We start from the raw sequence: 12,753 nt of genomic DNA on the forward strand, positions 1-12,753 counted from the left end.
TGGCCACAGTTCCTTTAAAGGTGCACGAATTCATGCACTGGGCCCCTAGTCTATAATAAAATCATAATATGCATATCGACCAAATGGCCCAACAGCAGAACGACCACCCGGAGGACCACAGTATGACACGCATTGGCTCCAGGCCTGTCAAGGTGGGTGCGGGCGGGGGGCGGGGATGGGGCTGTGAAGGCCGACCTTGCACGAATTGTGTGCAGGGCCTCTAGTATGTACACAAAAGGAAATACTGACTGCGGCCACATTAACCTACACCAACCCTCCGGTCCTGCCCCCAGCGCCGGGCGCTGACCTCTGGATGACGTTCTTCTTCTTCTTGATGGCCTGCCGCAGCGGCTCCCGCAGCGTGACCTGGGAGAAGTCCTGCAGGGCGGCGTAGACCGTGTGCCGGATGGCATGGTTGAACACGCTCTCCATCCTGCCCATCAGCACCTGCAGGCCCTTGATCATGGCGATCACCTGCGGGGACACGGGCTCTGGGGGTGACGGCAGAGGCACACGCCGGCCTCTCCCAACCGCTGTGCTCCTGCTCGGATTTGTGTAATGGACGTGCTGCCTTGTTAATAGATGAGACGTTCCTATTAGCTAATGACAAAAAGAAATTCTGCCCCAGCCAGTGTGGCTAGTTGTTTGGAACATCATCCCATACACAAGATCATGGGTTCGATTCCCACTCAGGACTGATGATTCCTGGTCGATGTTTCTCTCTCTCTCTCTCCCTTCCTGTCCCCCTGGATCCACCCCGGGGGAGCTGTTGGCAGAGATCAGTAACCACGGCCCATTTTATTCTGTTTTGACTGCGACAGATGCAAAAGGGCTGCCCCACAGAGAAGCAATGACAAATGTAGGTGGTTCATTCCCGATGGCGGCAGAGACAACAGACAGACGCACCTCCACGAGGGCGAACTTCTCCTCGCTGGTGTAGTTGTAGCGCGTGGCGCGCTCATACTCCTCAGCGTTGTCGGGGCAGTCCTTGTTGGAGTACTTGTCCGTCGGGTGCACGAGTTTCCACGAATACTAGTCAGAGAGACAGGGGAACAGACTGCAGTGCTCGGCTGCCGGGCGTGTAGGAGGCAGACAGACAGGGGCAGTGGGAAGGACAGGCAGACAGACAGGGGCAGTGGGAAGGACAGGCAGACAGACAGGGCAGTGGGAAGGACAAGCCAGGAATGGAAGGGCACCAGGCGGAAAGCAATGAGCAGGATTGGGGCGTACAAGGGGCAGCTGGTCGATGTTTCACTATCACATCGATGTCTCTCTCTCTCTCTCTCCCTTCCTCTCTCTGAAATCAATAAAAATATATTTTTAAAAATATCGTAACGTTACAATTTAAAGGCTATTAATGCTATTAATGCCAACAGATGAGGCCATTGATTTGTAACACAGGTGCATGAAACGTATGTTGAATTGTCTTCCATTTAAATTGACATATAACCTTATTTCTGGCCCCAAAATAAAAAGCCAATTTGTTCTTGATCCAAGAACCAAAGTTAATGCAGAAAAAATATCACTGAGTCCATATCTTGATGAGTCTGGGGGGGTGGGGAGGGGAGGGCGCTCTGCAGGTTCCCGGTGTTCCCGCCTCCTGGCAAGCGAGCAAGGGCGCCTACCACTTCCATCACGTGCGCGCTCCACTGGGACAGCAGCTGCAGGCCCTGCAGCGCCAGGTCGAAGAGCTTCCGGTACTCGGCGTCTGTCTTCTGGGCCTCCTGGCGGCCAGAGCCTGTGACAACCTGGAGCATCAAGGAGCATCGAGAAGTCGACCCACATGTAGAAATCTGGCCGAGTCTCCCCCGTCCCATCAAAGCTGCTCTAGGAACCCACCCAAGGGCCCTGGCCCAGAATGTGACACGATGGGGCACACGATCCATCTGGGCCCTGGCCAGTTCCCTAGTGGTTAGAGCCTGAGCCTGAGCCTGAGCACTGAAGGGTCCAGGGCCCTTCCCTGCTGCCCTAACCCCTTAAGTCTGCAGTTCACTGATGAAGAGGGCACCTGCTGAACCCTACACCCCACAGCCCCTCCTGGCCGCTCTCTCCACCTGTGATCTCGTGTGTGACCCCCAGGCCATGTGCCCTGCCGGACTGTGAGGGGTAAACCTAGTTTTTTCTAAGCTGTGTGACGGCTGTAGCTGAGGTGGGTCCTGCATGCGCAGTAAGGCCCCCAGGGTGGCTGCCGACCTCGCTGTTGCTGTAGCGCGCCAGCTCGGAGATGAAGCGCATGTGGTCCTCTCGGATCTGGATCATCTGCTCACAGATGTTGTACTGGGGGCTGCTGCTGGACGACGTGCACGTCCACCTGCAGAGGGAGCGGGTCACCGGAGGCTGTTCGTACAAAGTCATTGTAATTTCTCCTTCGTCACCAAACTGCTTCCTGACGGCGATGCCAAGGGCAGCACAGGGGATACTGTCAGTCACGCTGTGATAACTGTGTGTGGTGCCAGGCGGGTGCTGGACATATCAGGGGGACCCCTTTGTGAAGCATATGATTAGGTCACCACCATGCTGCACCCCGGAAAACAACGCAAAGTCACACTGAATGTCAACTGTGATGGAAAGATCAAATTAGCCCTGGCCAGTGTGCATCAATGGTCAGAGCATCGGCCTGCATACCAAACGGCTGTGGGTTCAATTCCTGGTCAAGGGTACGTACTTAGGTTGCAGGTTAAAGCCCAGGTCCGATTGGGGAGCATTCGGAGGTAACCCATTGATGTGTCTACCTCACACAGGTCTCTCTCTCTCTCTCTCTCTCTCTCTCTCTCTCTCTCTCTCTCTCCTCTCCCTCTCCCTCCATCCGTCCCTGCAATGGAAAACAGATCCTGTCTAGGTTGTGGGTTTGATCCTCAGTTGGTGTATGTAGGGGAGGCAGCCAATAGATGTTTTTTTCTCACGTCGATGTTTCTGTCTATCTCTCCCTCTCTCTTAAGAAAAACAAACACAAAACAACGACAATAGGAACGTCTCAGAACATTCTAATCGGGCAGCTCACGCTCGTACCGAGATTTGTTCTCCTCGTAGTGGGCGCTGGTCTTGATGTATCTTGCGAGTTCTATCTGCATGTCACCGAACAGCGGGACCACCTGGAGCTGCTGTATTCAAAGGAAAAAAATAGGGTGATCATGTCTGTTAGTGACCAAATGTATAATTACGTGAGTGAATAGCCGTTAGTTACTGTTGGTTAAAAGCATTCTCTGCAAACCATTTAGTGCAAAAAAAGTGGTGAACACTTTTTGTTCTACATTCACTTCAAGAACAAAATACAAGTACCAACATTCATGAAATTATTTAAACCATTTTAAATATGGAAAGTAACCTGACTTTGGCTAGATCTATGGTCATAAAAAATTCAGCTGCGTTTCTACATACTAGCAACAACTAGAAAATGAAAATTTAAAGAATTTGCAAAAGCATCCAAAAATAAAAGGATTATGTATGAATACATTAAACAAAATATAGACAATACCTCTAAGCAAAAATACCATCAAAAACTCCGGAGAACATTTTATTTTATTTTATTTTTTCGGAGAACATTTTAAAGTTTTAAGTGAATGGAGAAATATATCAGGTTCACGTATTGGAAGACTTGGTAATTAACAAAGTCCATTCTCCCTAAATGAATCTATACATGCAATGGAATCCCAAACAATATTCCAAGAAGAAGGTGTTTTATGAGTGGTGAGCATGTATGGCGATCACAAGCCAGTTCTAAAATGCATTTTGAAAGGTGAAGGGATGATACGCACGACAGTCTTGAAGAACATAACTGAAGACTTCCTGGAGAGCAGACCTACTCTACTGGGAAGCCACAGCCACTAGGACAGTGTGGCCTTGGAGCATGGATGGAGACCAGTGGGGCAGGACAGAGGACCTAAGACAGAGCCACAGACAGACACCTGGTTTATGACCCACGAAACACAGAACAATGTGGGAAAAGATGCTCTCTGCAATGAAAGGACAGGTCGGCTAGATATCCATATGGAGGAAAAATCCAAGAACGTCAAGCCCGAGCCCTGGCCAGTGTGGCTCAGTTGGTCGAGCGTGGTTCCATGCACAAAAGGGTCGCAGGTTCGATTCCTAACAGGGTACATGCCTGGGTTGCAGGCTCGATCCCCAGTAGAGGGTGATCTGGAGGCAGCCAATCGATGATTCTCTCTCATCATTGATGTTTCTCTCTCTCTCTCCCTCTCCCTTCTTCTCTCTCTAAAATCAATAAAGATATTAAAAGAATCACAATGAGCCCTAGCTGGTTTGGCTCAGTGGATAGAGCATCGGCCTGTGTACTGAATGGTCCCAGGTTCGATTCCAGTCAAGGGCACTGGGTTGCGGGCTTGATCCACAGTAGGGGGCCTGGAGGATGCAGCCGATCCATGATTCTCTCTCATCATTGATGTTTCTATCACTCCCTTCTCCCTTCCTCTCTGACATCAATAAACATATATTAGAGAGAGAGAGAGAGAGAGAAAGAGAGAGAGAAAGAGAGAGAGGGAGGGAGAAGAATGCCAACCCCTACCTCACGCCATACAGAGACCAGTTCTAAGGGAAACCATAGGTCTAGATGGAAAAGGAGCGGTGTTGTGTCCAAAAGCTAACACAAGAAAATCACGTGAGCCTGCTGTATGGAAACATCCCCTAAAGTAGATATTAAAGGTGGACACACTGGATAACAATACAATGAAGAACCTCTATTCATGAAAGGACACCTTTAGGGAAGTGAAAGGAGAGCCACGTAGGGGAATGGCTGCATTTTGGGGCACATGCACCTAGAATACGTGCAGACACAACCGAACAGGGGAAACCAAGGACTGTCAGTGACGTTTCATGAAGCACACAAAGGGCGAAGGCACCAGAGGCCCAAAGGGCGCGACAACACGCCCAGCCTTCAGATTGCCCCCCTCCAAAGGGGCTGGCGAGGAAGCGGAACAAGGGGAACGCTCACTCACTGCAAAGCAGCGCAGGCCCATGGGAAACCGTTAGGCTGCATCCACAAACACTGGAAACCTTTATGCTCATGACCCCAATCCCATCCCTGGGTTCACGTCCAACAGAAATGTGCAGATGTCTCTACATCTGAGCAGCCCCGTTCACACCGGCGAGAACCCAGAAACCACCACATGCCCATCACGACAGAATGGATCAACAGACGCCGGAGTGACCATCCGATGGCGACCCCACGATGAAGCTTAAGGACGGCCGCCGTGGGCACCCACAGGGACGAGTGTAACTGAGTGACCGGCCAGAGAAGGGACGCAGGGCGTGGTCCCCTTCATTCGAGACCACAGCCCGGCAGAGCCCGTGTGGGGAGGCGGGGAGGGAGCAGGCACAATGTCCCAGGACCCGTCACGGTCACACGTCTATAGAAATGTCACTCACTCACCTTGAAAAACTTGTCGATTTTGGACAAGTTTATTCTTTTCTTGGCATCTAGTTTATAGATGTTGCTGACACTCCCATCCATCAAGTACAGACCAAATCCCATGACCTGAAAAGCACAAAGTGGCATAGAAAGCTCAGACCCACAAGGTTAATTGCCCACAAGCACCTACAGAAATGACACTTCACTCTTTCTCCAGAAAAGGCATTTTAGCCCTGGCCCAGTGACTGAGCGTCGACCTAGGAACCAGGTCATGCTTCCATTCCCGGTCAGGGCACATGCCCAGGTTGCAGGCTCGATCCCCAGCAGGGGGCAGGCAGGAGGCAGCATCAATGGTCCTCTCTCATCATTGATGTTTCTATCTCTCTCTCCCTCTCCCTTCCTCTCTGAAATCAATAAAAATATATATTTTTTTAAAAAGAGGTTGACGAAAGGATCGCAGACAAAGCACAGCCTGTTGGCCAGACCCTGGCTGTTCCACCCTCCTGTGTCCCTCCCTCAGTGGGGCCCTCAACAGCCATCCCCACCCGCGTACTTTGAGAAGCATGTGTTTCTCGCTGGGCGTCAAGTACATCCTGTTCTCGTAGTAATCCACGCACAGGTTCACGATGTCCGCTAGGAGCTCTTCGTAGCCAGAGATGACTTCAAGCTGTTGCTGCAGAGACTGGAAGAGGGGAGCCGCATGCCACCACCTGCTCCAGGTCCTCTGTCCCTGGAACCCCAGCCATGCACCCCATCAGCCGGAGCAGGAGAGCTCGAGCCTCACCTGTGTGATCTTGTTGTGGTTGGCCAGGAACATGGACAGGTTCTGCGACTCCTGGATGGACTGCGGGTCTGCCATTTTCCGTAGAAACTGAGCAGCCCTTTGTAAGCAGGAAAAAAAGAAAACATGCTTCATGATTTAAAAAAAGAAGAGCCCAGCTGGGGCGGCTCCGTGGTGGAGGGTGGACCCATGAACCAGGAGGTCATGGTTGGATTCCCGGTCAGGGCACATGCCCGGGTTGTGGGCTAGATTCCCCAGTCGGGGGCAGGAGGCAGCATATCGATGATGCACCCCATCTGATGTCAATTTCATTTTAAAGACACAGCAGCAGACGTATGATTTCAGAGGCAATGTAACTACAGCCCATTCACATGCAAAGTAAAAACTCTTCCAATTGAATTTTATAGCTCGGATTTCTTGTGTGGCAAGAGGCAACATCAGCCAGCATCTTGTCATCTTGTTCTAACCAGTCATGCCTTCCGCAGGACTGGGGACAGACTCTAGAGAAAGTCTGTCCGTAGACAGCTGGCTCTGCCCTGACTGCCCACCCCCCTCCCTGCCACCAGCCACCCACACAGTGTTCCAGAAGCACACGCCTCGCCATGCCCGCCTTTCCCAATCATCTTCTCCGCATTCAAAGAGAAAACCGCCCCGAGGAGAGCGGGTCTGGGAAACCAGGAAGCTCCAGGTGACCTCACTGTAGCATTCCACAGGGCCAGCTCCGCCCCCTGCTGGGCACCGTCACCTGACCGGGCTGTCCTGAGCAGAGAGTGACTAGGGGTGGCACCCTCAGGCTGCAGAGCCCACCTGCCCCTCACCAACACGCTCACGGAGCCCAACGCCCGTGCAGTGACCCCAAGGCTCTGTGAGGAGGAAATGGTCTTGTGTGCTTCTGCCACCCAAGGGTGCTGAGAGCTCAACAAACATGTGAGTCAAGGCACATACCTACCTTGGTTCCAGGCAAAATCCCTGGCCCTGGTCAGGGAGCATGCAGGAGACAACCAATCGATGTGTCTCTCTCACATCCATGTTTCTCTCTCTCCCCTCTCCCTTTCACTCTCTCTAAAAATCAATGGAAAAATAGATTCAGGCGAGGATTAACAAACAACACCATCAAAACAGGCCTGAGCCTGGCCAGCAACCACCGCCAGCCAGCTGCAGTAACTTCCGCACACCCACTGTGTGCAGGCAGCAGGTGCTCCCAGGCGCTCTCCACGGGGGCTCAGGCGCAGCGCTAGGCTCACCTCTTGTAGGCCGAGTGGTCGTTCTTCACGCTGCACTTCATGTTCTTCAGCTCGTCCAGCACTGCGAACATGTTGATGAACTTGCCCAGCGTGACCAGGTAGGCCTCCGACACGAAGTCCTTCCTCCGTTCCGCGTGGCACAGGCGCCGCACCTCCCCACAAAAACGCTCGATGGCATTTCTCTGGTCAGGAAAGTCCCTGCCAATGCAGGGACAGCTCCACATCTGGCTTTAACTAGTGTCCAGACCCACCCACCCTGGAGGCGGGCTCAGTGGTTAGCACGTTGGCCTGCATACTGGGCCTGCATACTGGAGGGCCATGGGTTCCATTCCTGGTCAAGGGCATGTACCTGGGTTACAGGTTCAAAACCCACCCCCAGTTGGGACCCGTGTGGGAGTCAACCCATCAATGTTTCTCTCTCTTTCTTCCCACCCCCTCCCTTCCACTCTCTCTAAAAATAAATGAGAAAAATATTCTCGGGTGAAGATTAACCAAAAAATTAAAATTAAAAAAATGAAGTCCTCTCCCTGCAGCCACTTTTCCTAACCAAGGAGCCAGAAGGAGCTTAGGTGAGGACCTCCTGAGCAAGCAATGAGGGTGAGTTTGAGAAAGGAAACACCTGAAAAACGGGATGAATAGAAAGGGTCCCAGATTCAATTCCCAGTCAGGGCACATGCCCAGGCTGCACGCTCGATCGCCAGTGTGGGGCCTGCAGGAGGCAGCCGATCAATGATTCTCTCTCATCATTGGTTTCTTTCTCCCTCTCCCTCTCCCTTTCTCTCTGAGATCAATAAAAATATATTTTAAACATTAATAAGTAAATAAAATACAGAATTCTGCATCCCTCTCTGAAAACGAAAAATAAATAATGCAGTCTCCGTGAAGAAAACACAAATTGGCTCTCAAGGAGAGAAGTGAAACAAAAGTGTTTATTCTGAAAGAGCAGGCAACGCTTTCACCTGTCCGAGGCTCAGTTCCCTTTGTCTCTGAAGCATCTGGTTGCTTTAATTCACACGCAGGTGCTGTACTGAGTTCCTGGGGACAGTGACACTGGCACTGTCCTAACCTCTGCACCAAACCCTAGGATCATTCTGCTGTCTTACCTGGAAGTACATAAAATTCATCAGTTTTGTGACCTCAGGCTCCAGGACCTCCACGGTTTTCTCATAAATTTCCACTCTGTTAGGCTGCTCATTACATTTCACCTGGGAATAAACGGGTATGACATAAAGAAAGGCTTCAACCAGCTAGAAATGAGGGAGGGAAGGCGCTGCTAGCGCTGGGGGTCCCGGACTTCTGCTGGGTAGAATTCCGGAGGGGCTGGGCTGTGCAGGTCGGGGTGTGGTCTTGCTGAGCTGGGCGGAGGTCACGAGGGGCGTGGCCTGGCTGGGCGGGGCAGCACAGCGGGTACCTGTGGGATGGCCCGAGAGCAGCTCCTCCAGGTGTACAGCATGACGGCGTACTCCTGGCCCTCTTCCAGCATCTCGTTCTGCAAGGGGCGCATGGCAAATGTAAGGCACGCAGGGAGCATCCCTAGCAAAGGAGATGCCACATCGCTAACAACTACAGGGATCAGCTATCCCGACTGCCTGTGACAGACAAGCACCAGGACCTGCCTGCTGAGTAAGAGACAGCTGTGAGGAGGCTGGTGTCCCTGATGCAGTGGTGCGGCCATGACGACCACACCGCTCCTCCCATACACCCAAAGGTCACCGGTTCTATTCCCAGTCAGGGCACATACCCAGGTTGTGCATTGGATCCCCGGCCAGGGAGTCTAAGAGAGGCAGTTCATCAATGTGACTCTCTCTCCTCTCTCTCTCTCTCTCTCTAAAAATCAATGAATATGTCATCATGTGAGGATAAAAAAAGTTACATTGAGTTACATTGTGGACATTTACAAAATGTGAAGTCATAAAATACACAATTATAACAATGCACTTCATTTACACCATCTGTATCACAAGGGGGTGCATGTGTGCAGGTACATGAGAGGGAGAGAAAATGGGCTTCCTCAAAATTCTCTCTGGGCTGTCGATGATAAATTTTCAGAAAGATCAGGTATCTATACTAATAAAAGGGTAATATGCTAATTAGACCAGGAGACCTTCCAGACATAGCCATCGTGGTGGGGCCAAGGCAGAGGCAGTTAGGGGCAATCAGGCCAGGAGGGGGGGGCAGTTGGGGGCGAGCAGGTCAGACTGGGAGGGCAGTAGGGGGCCATGAGTCCAGCAGGGTAGGGCAGTTGGGGGCGAGCAGGCCGGCAAGGGGGGCAGTTGGGGGCGAGCAGGCTGACAGGCAGAGTGGTTAGGGGCGATCGGGCAGGCAGGCGAGCAGTTAGGAACCAGCGGTTCCGGATTGTAATAGGGATGTCTGGCAGTCAGACATCTCCTGAGGGGTCCCAGATTGGAGAGGGTGCAGGCAGGGCTGAGGGACATCCTCCCACACACACAAATTTTGTGCACCGGGTCACTGGGTGTTTTATAATAAGAAAAACAAAGGCTTTTTAAAAAACGAACAAGGCATTTCATTCACTCTTCTCTTCTTCCTCAGCAGGCACCCTTTCAGGGTGATAGAAAAAAGGGGACCCCTGCCACTCAGATGTGCCATTACCCCAGTTGAAAATAAATACACAGGGGGTGTGGGGGGGATTACCATGCCAGAATGGACAGTTGCTTGTTCAATGTATCTTGCAATACCGGTGACAAATGCATTTCTGTCTTCAAAGTTTGTGTTGAAATTTGGCTGAAAGGAAGAGAAAGACCATCACGTGGAGGCCCGCCTCTCAGGAGGTCAGGTCACAGGCGGTCTACATGCGTCCCCCGGCACCCACCTGGTAGAGCAGGGAGGACGGTGGGGGCTCAATGCAGGGCTGCTGGTCGGGCAGAGGCAGCTCTTCCAGCAGGTCCACGTTGGACAGCGCGTCCTCCAGCGTCACCTGGGCCGCCATCCTGGCCTGGAACACAACACGAAGCAGCCTGTGCTGTGTGGATGGCAGGGCAGGGCACTGACTGTCCTGGTCAGGGCTCACCAGCAAGGGCATCACCATGCAGCCGTGCTGGCCTCCAGGAGTGGCAGGATGCGGGCACATGGGCCACCTCACATGGTCTCACTTCCTGGCCCCCTTCCCACCTGGGGCCACTGTCTTCAGAGGCTCTTTGGTGGGAGGGCCGGACATTGCTGCCAGCAGGTTATACACTAGGCCTCCTGGCACAGGTCAGCCGACAGCGACCGCAAAGAGGAGGGTTGGGGTGAAGGTGCCACAGGGAGGGCACTGTCAGCAGAGCACAGCCCCAAGGCTGCGTGGAGCAGCACAGACGCAGAGCTCGATGGTATCTCAACACGAGTGCCATCTCCAGGGGACAGGACTCGGCAACTGCAGCCTGCCTCCCTCTGAATGCTTCTCCGGCCCGAACGGGACCCCGGAGCAGCTCTGTTTATGGCGGCTTACTTAGGTGGCTATGACTGATCAGATCCCTGGCCGCTGGCAGTGCTCAGTGTGGATGCATCTAACAAGAGGCTGCCAACCATACCAAGCAGACACTGAGACAGAAAGGAGAAGGAAGCCTGCAGGAGCAGGAGCCTGCAACCATTCTCGTCACTGATGGTGAATCAGCAGGAGCCCAGGCAAGGAACGCAGTGGGACCACAGGGACCTCACTGGCACTCACAGACACTCCTGACAACTGCCGATCAGTTCCGCATGCTTCCAACTCAAAATGTAGCAAATAATTTCCAATCTACCTGGTATTTTGTGGGGAAAATACAGCGTTTTTCCTTTCATTACCAACTTCCTCCTATCATCACAACTTCCTGTTCCACACACTGCGCAGTGAGAGCAGTGCCCGTGGACTCGGCCAATGCCCTGCAGAGCCAGCGCGGAGCCCAGTGTGCATGCAAGGAGCCTCCAAGCGGGCAGCCTTCTGGTTCACAGGTCGACGCTCAACCAATGAGCCACACCAGCCCGGCCGGGCGCTCTCACATGGCGGTCCCATCTTAGAGAGCACCTACCCACCAACCTCCCAGCATGCGGCCTGTGCAGTCCTGACTTCTCTAGAAGCTGGTGTGGGTGAAGCCAGATCAAAAGCCAGGACAGAGACAGTCACACAGCGAGAGGGCAGAGGGAACCCGGGCCCACAGGGGATCCCACAAATGGGTGCGCCCGGAGTGGTGCCCGAGCAAGCCCGGTGCCTTCCAAGAATACGCCATCGTGGAAAGATCTCCAAGATCTTGGAGTGAGCCAGGAGGACCAAGTGAAAAGGCATGAGGACATACGCACTGTAACCTCGTTACCAAAATAACACACAAAAATGAAACTACCGGTGTGTGTGTGCACAGAACAGGCATGACGGCACTCCTGAAGGGATTTTGCTGAGGTTCTGTACTGTGTACATTTTCTGACGAGCTGGAGTTCTGAAATTTTTCTCATGACTTAAAAATAGGATTTGAATCTTTCAGGTTGCAACCTAGAGACACACTTTTCTGACCTGTATGTCTGTACCCTCAGCCGCAAAATGGAAGAGTCCTGAATGCACGGTGCTCGGAGAACTAAGCCAGACCGAAGACCAAATAGGACATTCAAAACTAGGAATGGGGAACAGCTCAGCGGTTGGGGGAGTTAGAAACGGGGGCGGGGATGCCGACGAAGAGACAGCAGGAAGGAACTTGGGGTGATGGCGCTGTTCTGCATTTTGATGTTGGGCTGGTCACAAGACTAGGCATTTGTCAAAACTCGATGAAATGTACACCCAAAAGTGAGTTTGACTATATGTAAATTTTTTTAATTCAAATAAACACACACACACACACACACACACACACACACACACACACACAAAACACTTGGGGAGTGAATTTCCTTCAGCGAGCGGTCTGTCAGCACAAACAGATGCGTGAGCTCAGGAAGCGTTTCCCACCGCAACTCCCCAGTCTCGGCACGCCCGGAGCTGAGGCCAACACCCCCTCACCCCGCCCCAGCCCCGGGGGGAGAGGTGGACTCCTGCTAACGTAGACCGGCCCGGGTCCACGTGACTGAAAACACACTCTTTCTTTGGGCTCCGTCCTGCCTGCAGATCTGCTCTCCACACCGAAGCCACTAACGACCTGCAGACACGGGGGCCCCTTCCCGGGCCGCGCGCCTGGACAGGACCGCGCTGCTCCGGGGGGGCGACGAGTGGCCAAGACCGGCGACCTGAGCTCCAGTATCTGCGGCTCCAATCACGGATCCATCAGGCAGTCGCGTTAGGAAATGGGCCAGACACGCCACCGGGCTCGCGAGGCCGCAGCGAGACTCTGTCCGGGGCCCTGGGGCCTGCCCGCTGGAAAGCAACCGCCGCTGAGTCTCGGTCGCCCCCCCCCCCCCCCCCC

At 53.0% G+C, this 12,753-nt stretch overlaps 1 protein-coding gene across 1 annotated transcript in view; it reads right to left on the reverse strand.

Annotated features, from left to right (window-relative positions):
• LOC102443283 (cytoplasmic FMR1-interacting protein 1) overlaps positions 1 to 12,753 on the reverse strand; it is a 28,868-nt gene that overhangs the window by 15,326 nt on the left and 789 nt on the right. Inside the window, 13 exon segments of the mRNA XM_006107375.3 lie at positions 308 to 474; positions 907 to 1,032; positions 1,626 to 1,748; positions 2,194 to 2,311; positions 3,010 to 3,101; positions 5,387 to 5,491; positions 5,919 to 6,047; positions 6,150 to 6,246; positions 7,391 to 7,572; positions 8,494 to 8,595; positions 8,802 to 8,879; positions 10,043 to 10,132; positions 10,221 to 10,343. Of these exon segments, the coding sequence (XP_006107437.1) occupies positions 308 to 474; positions 907 to 1,032; positions 1,626 to 1,748; positions 2,194 to 2,311; positions 3,010 to 3,101; positions 5,387 to 5,491; positions 5,919 to 6,047; positions 6,150 to 6,246; positions 7,391 to 7,572; positions 8,494 to 8,595; positions 8,802 to 8,879; positions 10,043 to 10,132; positions 10,221 to 10,337 (1,526 nt within the window). The 5' untranslated portion in view covers positions 10,338 to 10,343.

This window comes from Myotis lucifugus, unplaced genomic scaffold (genome assembly GCF_000147115.1).
Source record: "Myotis lucifugus unplaced genomic scaffold, Myoluc2.0 scaffold_1152, whole genome shotgun sequence".
NCBI classification, from domain to species: domain Eukaryota; kingdom Metazoa; phylum Chordata; class Mammalia; order Chiroptera; family Vespertilionidae; genus Myotis; species Myotis lucifugus.